Source organism: Labeo rohita, chromosome 1, assembly GCF_022985175.1.
Source record: "Labeo rohita strain BAU-BD-2019 chromosome 1, IGBB_LRoh.1.0, whole genome shotgun sequence".
Lineage (NCBI taxonomy): Eukaryota > Metazoa > Chordata > Actinopteri > Cypriniformes > Cyprinidae > Labeo > Labeo rohita.
In genome coordinates, this window is record NC_066869.1 from 42952178 (window position 1) to 42964753 (window position 12576).

The 12576-nt window shown below is 38.8% G+C and overlaps 1 protein-coding gene across 6 annotated transcripts in view; it reads left to right on the forward strand.

The window, feature by feature from the left end:
• Window positions 1–12576, forward strand: part of grin2ab (glutamate receptor, ionotropic, N-methyl D-aspartate 2A, b) — a 113572-nt gene that overhangs the window by 81745 nt on the left and 19251 nt on the right. For 2 of the 6 annotated variants that reach the window (XM_051114587.1, XM_051114612.1), the window contains 4 exons: window positions 2186–2346; window positions 2485–2672; window positions 4150–4388; window positions 4814–10001. In XM_051114587.1, the coding sequence (XP_050970544.1) occupies window positions 2186–2346; window positions 2485–2672; window positions 4150–4388; window positions 4814–6601 (2376 nt within the window). In that variant the 3' untranslated portion in view covers window positions 6602–10001. Of the gene's footprint in view, window positions 1–2185; window positions 2347–2484; window positions 2673–4149; window positions 4389–4813; window positions 10002–12576 lie in introns of those variants that run through there. The other 4 variants (XR_007828068.1, XR_007828066.1, XR_007828067.1 and 1 more) reach the window with 4 other exon arrangements.

Consider the following 12576-nt stretch of genomic DNA (forward strand, 5'->3'; position numbering starts at 1 on the left):
ATTTTAGTCAAGCTTTAGTCAATGAAAATTATGAATGAAATGAGGTAATGCTTGTTTTCATTTGAAATTTTTTTTTTTTTTTTTTTTTGCATTTCAAGCACTTTAACTAATAAGCACAAATCAACAGTGTCGACTCATACACATTGCTTATTTTACCTCATCTATTGTACTGATTTATTATAGGCTATTTATTATATAAATTTGTTTGCACTTATGCACTCTCTCTTATTAAAACAGATAAATCTAACAAACAATATTATTATAACAATTCCTAATAGCAATTCCAATAATTCCAAATTGCAAAAATGTTTCTCTATCAAAACAACAATGGTTAAGTAAGTGATCGAGATCTTATGACAGAAAACAGACTGGTTGAATGTCTTTTAAGTCGAACATCTCACATGAAGGTCACTAAGCTCCAGCTTACTTTTTTGTCTGCATTTTTTGCTCATCGTCGGGGCTTCCACAACGAAGAGCAAGTGCATGTGTATGGTTGCCAGATTGCAAAAATAAACAAAACACCAGGCAGAAAATGTACCCTTTTAACAGAGAAGCTGTTTTGGGGATTTGAACTTGATATCTAGCAACCGCACACATGAAAGCTCACAGAGTAGAAGCGTGTACAGCAGTCCGCAATAATGTTTTAATTTTTGTTTTGACAAAAATAAAAAGAGATTTTGGTAAAGTTTTGTTTTTTTAAAATACATTTTAGTCTTGTCTTTTATCATCAACGGTATTGTATGTAGATATAGTCACATGTATCATTTATTGACCTTGTTATCATCTCGTTTTAGTCATGGAAAAAAAAAAGCTTGTCAATGTCAAAATTTTTTTTTTCATAGTTTCCATTAATGAAATGAACATTAAGCAAAAACAGTAATAATGTGAAATATTGTTATTGTTTTCTATTTTAATATATTTTAAAATGTGATATATTTCTGTGAATCTGTCTAATGTTTTTTTTAAATCAATCTGATATACTGATTTGCTGCTCAAGAAACATTTCTTATTATTATCAGTGTTGGAAACCGTGTACTGTTTAATATATTTTTGAAAATCGTGATACATGTTTACACCAGGATTCTTTGATGAAAGTTCAAAATAACAACATTTATTTGCATTAGAAATCTTTTGTAACATTATAAATGTCTCTAATGTAATTTATATATATATATATATATATATATATATATATATATGTGTGTGTGTGTGTGTGTATATATATGTGTGTGTGTGTGTGTGTATATATATATATATATATATATGTGTGTGTGTGTGTGTGTATATATATATATATGTGTGTATAAATATAATCTTTAAAGTAGTTAATGTGTGTTTTTACTTAAGTCATGTCTTATTTTCCCTAGGGCACTGAGTGAGGCAGGGCTGGCACTGGCACCCCCTCAAAAAATATATGCATGACACCCCTGGCAGCAGTTGTCTTGTTGACACTGAAGTTCTAACTTAATATAAATATATACCTACATTTATAGACAGCATCCAACTCTGGCTCTGTCAGCCATCTTGATTATTGTTGCCGAGCTCAGCACAAATCCATTGTGAGATGATCTTATCTGTGGATGACACACACGTAGGTGCATGCTTAAAATGCCCTGTAAAAAGTAAGAATATGCAGTTGGTGCTATAGAAAGCCATTTCTACCTTAATGTTTTTTTGTTTTTGTGTAATCCAGCGGTAGGCCTGTTCGGTCATATAGAGCTGCTGTCCTGCAGAGTTTAGCTCAAATCCTAAAAAAAAACTCACCTGCCTATAGCCTTTATAATCCTGAAGACTAAGCTGAACTCTGCAGGACAGCAGCTCTGTTGGACTGAATCCTGGTGTAACCTAATGTTTTCCGGTTTATTCAAGTCATAATAAATAATTTCTCTGACTTCAATAAAGCCAGTTAATTTAGATGTTACCACATGAAGCACATTTCTCAGGCTACCTGACAAAACACATTTTACAGTGTGCTGTCTAGTTGGCAGCTCACTAGGTTTTGAGGAAGCGCCCGTATGTCATTATAAATTTACAAGATGGAACGTCTGAACTACACCAGTTACTAGGTTTATCTCCCTGTATATGTTTCTGTATTTGAGCTTGTATTGATTCTCTCAATGTATTTCTTAAAGCTGCCCTCACTGTTCTTCATGTAATTGATGTATTTTTCCCATATCTTTTATAGTTTCAGAGTCCTTATTCCTATTCACCGCCGTTTCGCTTCGGGACCGTGCCTAATGGGAGCACAGAGCGAAACATCAGGAAAAACTACCCAGACATGCACCAGTACATGGTGAAATACCATCAGACTGGAGTTCAGGATGCATTGGTCAGCCTCAAGACGGGGTATGGTTGGCATATACACATTTTTTTGTATTGCGTGGTCAACAAGATCATTTCTGGTGTACCTAATGTTAATATTTCTATATATATATATACATATATATATATAAGCCACTAATTGTACTTTTGTGATTTGTACAGTAAACTGGATGCTTTCATATATGATGCGGCTGTGCTCAACTATATGGCGGGGCGTGATGATGGCTGTAAGCTAGTAACTATTGGCAGTGGCTACATCTTTGCCACAACAGGATATGGCATTGCCCTGCAGAAAGGATCCTACTGGAAACGGCTGGTTGACCTTGCTATCCTTGGGATCATTGGAGACGGTAAATCGTTTTCCTGCATTTTTTTCTCTGTTCCTTCCCTGATGAGATTCCTTGCTCTCTACATAGGCAGCATCCTAAATGAAATGTAACTTCATAAATGATTGATTTGAAACACACTACAAGAAGATAAAACACTCACCCAGATGTGCAGCATAAATATCATGCATGTGACTCAGTTGATTAGAATATATTTGACCTTGAACATGCAATATTCATACTTATTTTAAAAAATATTACAATAGGAATCTTTTGTTAGGGGTTCAAGCGCATAGCGCTAAAACCCTATAGTAACTGTTAGAATGGTCACGTATGAGTGATTTCCACATAAAACTGATCATGCAGACCGAACTGTAAGTCGTAGAGACTTGAAACTTGGAGGGATGGTAGTACTCATACCGCCTATAACATGACCGAGGCTGACCCCAATTGGCCTGACGGGGGCGCTACAGCAATCAAAAGTATGAAATCGCTCATAACTCCTAAACTGTCAGTCGCAGGCTCAAGTGTTCTATGTCGTTGGAATCCTTGGCTCATGCCTCAGATTCGATTAAAATGTTCAGGTATTTCACATTATTTGCAAAACCTACTTGCGAACTGGTCCTAGGTTTTTTGCCCGATCGGAACCAAACCAGTGCAGAAAGATTATCTGGAGAGAGAATATCAATAATTATCAAAAAAAAAAAAGTTGAACTTTCGACTCACTGTGGCAAAGAGATGCCAAAAATGTTCAAAGTGTTCAAATATGCAATGCGTTTATAGTCATTATTTAAAGAAATAATAATAATGCACAATGCTGCAAGAAACCAATTAGTATTTGGTATACCAGAGAGTAATAATGGGTAAATGCACTGTAAAAATGAATTTTCAGAGTTGTAAGTAAAGATTGTGTTTTACCAAGAAAATACTATTGAAGTGTTTCGGAAAAAAATCACATTTAATTTGGTTCATTATTCGCTATAGGGAAATAATGAGAAGAGTAACAATGTCCAGTAAACTGTAAAACTGTTTGATCTACAAACCAGTGTGTTTATAATTAAGATAATACATCAAAATAATAATAAGACATACCAATTTACAATATTAAGCAGAAAAACTATTTGTTTTGTACAGCTAAAAATCGCTAGACGCGGATGAAACCGGAAGCCACACTCATAAAATGTACAAATGGCTGCACCCACTCTTATGGAAAGAAAGAGGTGGATAATTTTTCACTGTGCAGATCTTTTAGATTAAACTATTGTACTGTTTTGGATGGAAAAACTAGCTGTTTTTTTTATTCAGTTTATTTTTATCTCACAAGGCAAAATTATTTTGCTGCCTATTTAACAGACTTTGCATCAGGAGCTTGCTTGAAATGCTTAAAAATGCAGCCCAGGTAAACAGCTTGCTAGTGTTTGGAACAGAGCCAGAAAGTGAGCCTGTTTTTCTGTGAGTCTGTGCATAAGCATTAACTGTGTGATGTTGTGTTGTGTACTAGGTGAGATGGAGGAGCTGGAGGCCCAGTGGCTGACTGGTATCTGTCATAATGAGAAGAATGAAGTGATGAGCAGTCAGCTGGATGTGGATAATATGGCTGGTGTGTTCTATATGCTTGCGGCGGCCATGGCACTGTCGCTAATTACTTTTGTCTGGGAGCACCTCTTCTACTGGAGGCTACGTTACTGTTTCACTGGTCTCTGTTCTGGTCGGCCAGGAATTCTCTTCACTATCAGCAGGGTATGTCGCAGAAACACTACGGTAAATTAACTAGAGAGGTTCCGTTGCTGAAGGCAACCATTATCTGCTCAATCTTGACATATTAACATGTCATGGTGGCTGTTTACCACAGTCGTCTTAAAGCTTCATCAGTGTAGGGATTGCTGCTTATGTGCTGACAAACAGTTTTTGCTGCGAAATAAGAAAGAGCTTATATAACAGAATATAATAGCGCCAGCCACCGACTGTAGAATAAAGTTACAGGGTGCGGTTGTTTGTCAAAGCAGGATATATTACTTTATTTCATCCGTTTATAGAGTTTCAGGCCCTGGAAAAAAATACAGCGGGACAATATTGAGAAATATTGTGCTAATATATACTTTTTGCTGTTAGCCTCCACTTATGAACTTTATTTGTTAACCTTTCCGTCTCTATTCCACCTACAGGGGATTTGGAGTTGTATTCACGGTGTCCATATTGAGATGAAAAAATCCCCAGAATTGGACTTCAGCCCTCAGGCCAACATGTTACACCTTCTGAAATCGGCTAAAGAGATCACCACCCTTGGAGTTACCTCGCCCAAGCGGCCCGTGAGTAGCATTCTCCGTCCTACCACGGGCTTGCTGGAATTTATAGATGGAGCAAAAGGCAACAACCTCGCCCAGAAAAATGCTCCCTATAGCAATGCCAGCACCATGCTCAGCAACCGTCACAAAGAGCCACTTAACAACACTCTGTTGCCAGGGCAACGTGCCCTAAGCTTGACGGATGCTCAGCCAGGTGTTGCTGGAAACGGTGGCTCGGGAGGCGGAGGTGAGGCTGCTCGACCTGCTCCAGCCTCCAAGCCGCGTGCTCTGTGGAAGAAGTCTGTGGAGACTCTACGGCAGAACCAAGGACCTGGGGGAAATTCCCCACCATCTGCCCCGCAGGCCTCCGAGACTCTACCTATGAAGAGCCAGCGGTACCTGCCTGAAGACGCACCCGCCCGCTCGGATATTTCAGATTGCTCCGGCCGGGTGGACTTGCAAAAGCAGCACAAGTTGAAAGAAACGCTTCGGAAACGGAACCGCCTACCGCGGGATCTGAGCGACGTTGAGCTTTCAACTCTGCGAAGCCAACCCAGTCAGCAGAGCAACCACAGTGCTCAGATCTACTCTCAGAGCAGCCAGGGGAGTCAGATTTATACCATCGACTCCATCGATCAGGAGCACGGGCTGCACTACCCAGATATCTTCAGCGATCACCGTGACAACAAGCTCCGGCCTTCCTCTTCCTCCGAGCAGCAGCAGCCAATTCTGCAGCTCAACAGCAGTCTGCTCTCCCAGGCCCATGAACCGGACGTGATGCAAACCGCCATCGCAAAGGACAAGAAATACAACACGTACGGAAAGCCTGGCGGCGCAGGGACCATCGCCGGCGGGCCTGGTTCTACTCAGGATCCACGACAGACACACTGCCGCAGCTGCCTGTCGAAAGTGTCCAGTTACTCTGGGCTTTACACTGTACGGTCCCCTCAGTATCGCTGCGATGCCTGTCTGCACTCCGCAAACCTGTACGACATCAGCGAAGACCAGTTCCTCCATCCAGATGGACGGGGCACTGGTGGCGGAAGTGTTGACAGGGCCTTCTCTCCTTTTCTCCCTCAGCCTGATGCTTCCTTCACAGCCTATCTTCCCCAGAGTGACCAAGAGGGCGACGGTCTTATTAGTCACTACCAGAACGAGGGCGTAATCATCCGCCAGCACTCGTACGAGAACCTGCCCCAGAAGAGTTCGTCACGGCGGGTCAGTCTGCAGGACAACACGCCGTATGCCAACATTCCCTCGGCGACTCTCATCCCGGACAAGCCCCCAAAAAATCAGGCGGTCCACCTAAACCACACGCTCGCCGGGGTGGGCGTCAGCGGACTCGGGATCGGCCGTCGCAGCAAGTCGATGTATCCGGCACGCCCGACGGAAAACCCATTTCTCCAGACGCTCCGCGACGACCAGCGTCTAGCTCACGGCCGCAGCTCCACAGACATTTATAAGCAGCTCGTGCCACTCACATTAGGCCAGGCCGATGGCAATGTGCTCGGCGTGGGGATGCCGACCCCTGACCTCTATTACCCCGAGCATGTCATGCCTTATGTAGCCCCTCCCCCTGTCGGCACATACACCGCTCCCAGGGCGATGAGCGCTGGGGGCGCTCGGCGTGTCTACAAGAGGATGCCGAGCATCGAGTCTGATGTCTGATAGAGAGAGTGCAACGTGCTCTGGAAGACTATGAAAAGACATGCATGGATATTTCCACCAGGATATGGCTTAACCATGGAACTCTTGGCGGGATTGTAAAGCTTTTTGACTATAAGGCAAGCGAGTCTGGAATATATTTTGTTTCCCTTCTTGGACTTATCTGTCTGAACAGAAGTCAGAGTTCAACTTTACATCAGGTCCTCCCCTCTAGTCGAGCGGCAGCTCTGTGTCTTCCAGAAAACATCAAAAATGGTGGGCAGGACGCTCTTGCGCCTTTGAGCGAAGGAAGAGCAGCGAAAGCTGCTTGGAAGTACAGGGGCAGCTCCAAAGAGTTTCCTTTTTCACGCAACACGAGCAACCAAAAAATTGAATAAATAAAAACATAAGTGATACCCACATTCTGCACTTTGACACACACACAAATACACATGCACATGCAAGAGGCACAAACGATACATGATCTCAAACTACTGAAAGGATGATATAAACTGAAAGTTAAATATAAACTAGAATCTCTCTTGACCAAAAAAAACAAGTACCACGTACAATGTAATAGCATAAACGGCAGGCGTGCACTTGCACACAATCACATGCTCTGAAATAAATAATTGCTTAGCAGATCCAAACCTGATTGAGTTTTTGGAAAGGCGGCAGAACATCTGTTACGCTGTTTGAACGGCTTATGAATGCATGTACGAATGCATTTCGATCTAAAAGCTGCACTGAGGCACGGTCCACAAAGACTGCTCAGAGTTCAAAGATTAGATTTCCATTCCAGCCTGAACTGTGACAAAATGCACTACCTGTATGATTAGTCTCGGGTGTAATCTCTGAAATCAAGTACGGTAGAGAATTTCAGAGAAGGAAAACTCGGTGCACACCAGGCCTGCGACTCGTTCGTGTCTCTGAGGACACCAAGTGGAAAAAGTCTTTGACCCTCCCCACCCTCGAATCTGTCCTTAACCTTGCCTGCATGCAGAGCGCAAACGCAGGAAGACACTCCTCTGCTCACAGCACAACAGTGTAGTAAGTGTCAATGTTCATTCTTCGAAATTGTATCATCTTGAGCATATTTCTATAGTTGTCTAGAATATTGCAAAAAGTGATAGTCAATTTTTACACAGTTTTATACACTGCCAAATATTTGAAAAAGGTGTGCAAAGTCTATTTGCTGTGTCATAGAAAAGAAGACAGAGGAATGCAGGGAAATGAGAGAAAAAGAGGTATGCCGTCTTTTTTGTGGTCGGAGAAGGCGTCGAAAATGTAAAAGCCCACACCAACTAATGATGTCAATACAGAACCACCGAGATATAAAAAGTTCCTGTTTGCCTCGAACACACAAACACATCACTTCCTGTAGAATCCAACCGCACACTCATACTTCACAAATATTTTTGGTTGTTTTGAATTATAATGGTCGTTCCAGCGATATGCACAATATCAGGTTGCAATATTATATTTATGTATGAAATTTCCTAGTTTTAATATGTTTTATTATTAGTTCCTTTCATTTTATGAAATGTTATACATGTGGAATTAATTTATTAATGTGATTTAATTGCGTATATATATTTAAAAGAAAAAAGATAACAGCATGTTAATCTTCTCTATGGTCAAACTTTTAGAATTGTTCTTTTTGATTTTGATGTGAATGGGAGTATATGTTTACAGTGAATGTGAAAATATGGATTCATCTCAGATGTGATTTTGATTCTCATTTGAATACAAACATAAAACTGTCGTATGACCAAATGTTAACTGGATCACCTTTTCTTTGCTGTGCTTTCAGTAAACGCTGTGTCCGAAGCGAAGCGAGGTTAACATTTCAGGGTACATACCGGGTTTCAGACTCACCACACGAACATGGTTTGAAAATAATAAAGAATATATTGTGGCTTTAGAAGAGAGAAGCATTTTTCATAAGGTCAGTCTGTCGTTTGCTACACGTCTGCCTCTAACCATTTCCATTCTGTATCCGGAAGGGCAGGCGTTCTTGTGTTTACACTCAAGAAATATTCAAATGAGCTGCTTGTTTTTAACCTCATTAACGTCTATGAAATACTAGCATATTCATATTTCGTATTTATTATCAGCCTCCATGGAAAAGGCCATGTCTGTGTGCGTCAACATCTCACTCGAATGTAGACAACAACAACTAGATCCAAGACACGGTAGGATATTTTAGATGGGTTGTGATTAGATTGTAGTGGTTTACACAACCAGTGTGTGTTTGTATTTCCAGGTAGATTTTGAATAAATCTATTTGCACATTGATCTGTTTTACATCATTTACATTCCTTCCATTATGCAAATTTAGACCAATTTATACTTGCTTGATCCCCTGCTAGAATTCATTACATTAAAATAGTGTAATAATGTTAAATTATGCAAATGTTGAGTCACATTCCTCAAACATTGTGCTGTATTCCTACAGTTGGATTTGCATTTTTCAAAATCGAACATGTAAAAGTGTTAAAAATGTACAAATTAGTGTTTACTGAAATCATATGTAGACCTGTAAGTCATTTATAGACTGGAAACAGACACAATAGCCAAATGAGTCTTTTGTCTTGCTATTTGTATGGTTTTGTAATGTATTCATTTCACTAGATAAGTACAATTGAAAACTATTCATTTTTTCCATCAGGTTGTTTAGCAGACAGAAAATCATTTATGTGCTGTGGAAGAAAATGTTTTTGAAATGGTGAGATCGAACTGCATCTATTTACGCTTACTTAAACTTTCAGTGTCGCTTGGACTATTTAGGTTATTTTAATATGACCAGTAACAGTATGTTTTATTCTTTTAGGTAAAATCTAACTATGCAAGTAAATCAAAATGACAGGTTGGCAGATGACTAGTCCTCTGGTAGTGAAGCTTTAATCAGGTAGTTTTTCACATATTTTGGCCAAATTTTCTCTTTATAAAATTAAGCTGGATATGAAATTGCTCCTGCTGTGTAATGCTTGATTTGTTTTTCTCTGACCTAATTGTAGAAAACAGCTGCTTTTCGTTAAGTTAATCAGCTAACTTATAATCACTGGAAAATTGCTGATTACATTACCACTTGAATAACAACTGAACAGTTAAGGAAAAATCTTCTAGCAAACACTTGAAATCTTGTGTGGTGCCTTACCGTGCAAAAAGCAGCACCACCACAAAGTTATACTATTGTAAACTGGTTGCCAGGGTGTTGCAAGTTTATCATGTAGCCGCTGAAAAATCTGACCTATTTGAAAAATAATTTTCATCTTTCCTTAACACACACACACATACACACATATACATATATATATATATATATAGAACTATTGCCAAAAGTATTGGGACACCCACTTCTAATTAACAGTTTTGACTACTTTATTAATTTTCATGAGTATAAATCTTAATGTTTAAGCATATAATGATATTCTAGGGAAATATGTGCTTCTAATTTTATAGCAGCAGTTTGGACAAGAACCCTTTTCATACCTAACAGGACAATGTTCAAAAGGTGTGAAAGAACTTGACTGGTCTGCATAAAGCAAAGTACTAATCCCAGCTGAACACCTCTGGTGTGACTTTAAATGCAGACATTGAGCCAAAAACTCAGCACCAAACACCAAGGACTTGTACCTGTGGGTACAGTCATTTTAGACACTGCCAACACTGTTGCAACAGAAACTGAAATACAATTTTTAAATACACAAATTATGTTTCCAACTTTGTTAGCGCAGTTTTGGAAGTGCCTTTTTTGTTTTGTAGAATGGGGTGTCCCAATATTTCTGTCCATATAGTGCATGTACAAGTGTTTATTTGATGAGTTTGTGGCTCAAGGTCTGCATTTAAAGTCACACCAGAGGTGTTCAGCTGGGATTAGGACTTTGCTTTATGCAGACCAGTCAAGTTCTTCCACACTGACTGAATCAATCATTTCTTTTTTAACCTTGCCTTATACACAGATGCATTGTCATGTTAGAATAGGAAAGGGCCTTGTTCAAACTGTTGCTATAAAATCAGAAGCACACAATTCCCTAGAATATCATTATATGCTTAAACATTAAGATTTGTATTCGTGAAAATTTCTAAAGCACTTTTGGCAATATTGTGTATATATAACAGTATATAATTCAAGCACATAACACAGATGTAGAGAGCCTCTGACAGTGTTTCTGTATATAAGAGAGGCTAATGTATAGGTAGTGTCAGCAAGGTATATAACACATTTAATGCTGACGACCTGCAGCAGTTCCTTTCAAATGAAACATAATGATGTTGATAACAGTTTCATGATGGGTTTTTGGCAGGTCTTTCAAAACAACTTTGCATTAGATTTTATTCCTTTTTTCCCTGTAATTTGTAGTTGCCAAAAGACCCTGACAAATCTGGCATCTCGTGGCACTGCAATTGGCTCAGAGAAGGAAGAAATGCTCTGATTTCATCACAACTAGTATTCATGTCCTTAAAAGGATAATTCACCCAAAAATTTAATTTTTTTATCATTTGCACTCCTTCATGTTGTTCCAAACCTCTATTTCTTTCTTTCTTCCATTGACTTAATCGTTTTTTTCTCTCTCTCTATACTATAGAAGTTATTGCCTTTTTTCTCTCTATCCATACTGTGTAAGTCAATGGCTACCAGTAACTGTGTGGTTACCAAGCTATATCATTAAATCTTTTTTTTTTTTTTTTTTTTTTTTTTTTTCTCGTCTGTGTGTTCAACATTAAAGAGAAATACATACATGTTTGGAACAGTGATGACAAAATGTGACCCTGGACCAAAAAAAAAAAAAAACAGTCATAAGAGTCTTTTTTTTATTATTAAATAAATAAGATTTCCATTGATGTATGGTTTGTTAGGGATAGGGCAATATTTGGCTGAGATACAATTATTTGAAAAACTGGAATATTGAGAAAATCGCTTTTAAAGTTGTCCAAATAAAGTTCTTAGCAATGCATGTTACTTTTTGCATATCAAAAACTTTTTGACATAGTTGTCAAGTTTTGACATAGGAAAATTTAGGAAATTTACAAAATATCTTCATGCAGCATGATCTTTCCTTAATATCCTAATGATTTTAGGCATAACAGAAAAATGTTTGACCCTAACAATCTATTGTTGGCTATTGCTACAAATATACCCATGCTACTTTTGCGGTCCAGGGTCACAAAGTGTCATTTTTGGGTGAACTAGCCTTTTAATATTCACTTTATCAGCCCTTTTGAGAGTCTTAGAAAGAATAGCTGCATTACTCTACACCAGTTTTGCACAAAAATGTTCACAAATATCATTTATCTGTATACACACGCACAATGGTTTTTGTAATGTTTTGTAAGAAGTCTCTTATGCTCACCAAAGCTGTAACCATTTGATTAAAAACAGTAATATTGTGAAATATTACAAAGTAATGAACGTTTTCTACTTTATAATGTAATTTAGCCCTATGAGGGCAAAGCTGAATTTTTAGCAGTCATTTCTTCTTCAGTTTCCAGTGTCACAGGATCCTTCAGAAATCATTCTAATGTATTCTAATAAATGCAGCCTTGGTGAGCATGAGGGATTCCTTCAAAAATGTTAAAAAAGTTTAATTAGTCCAAACTTTTGACCGATAGCTAGTGTATATATAGATGTCCGTCCTTGTCATACACAGTAACACACAGTAACAGCCAGAGTATTTGTCCAAGGTAGACTATATAGTACAAGTAGGCTGATGTACTATGAATAGACTAATGTGTGTGTGTGTGTGTGTGTGTGTGTGTGTGTACACTGGCAGTAGACAAATGCTGTTTATGTTCACTGTGTATGTCCCTGAAGTTCAGATGTCCGACTAGTATGTGTGAGGACTGTGTGTGTGATTGTTCGGTAAGTGTGTCTTAGTAAGACAATGTAACTGATTAATCATTTGGATTAATATGACTCAACAGTTCAATTGTCCTGGTTAAAGGTGCAGTGTGTAACTTTATTAGATGTTAAAACTGCTGTCCAAACCTTGCTC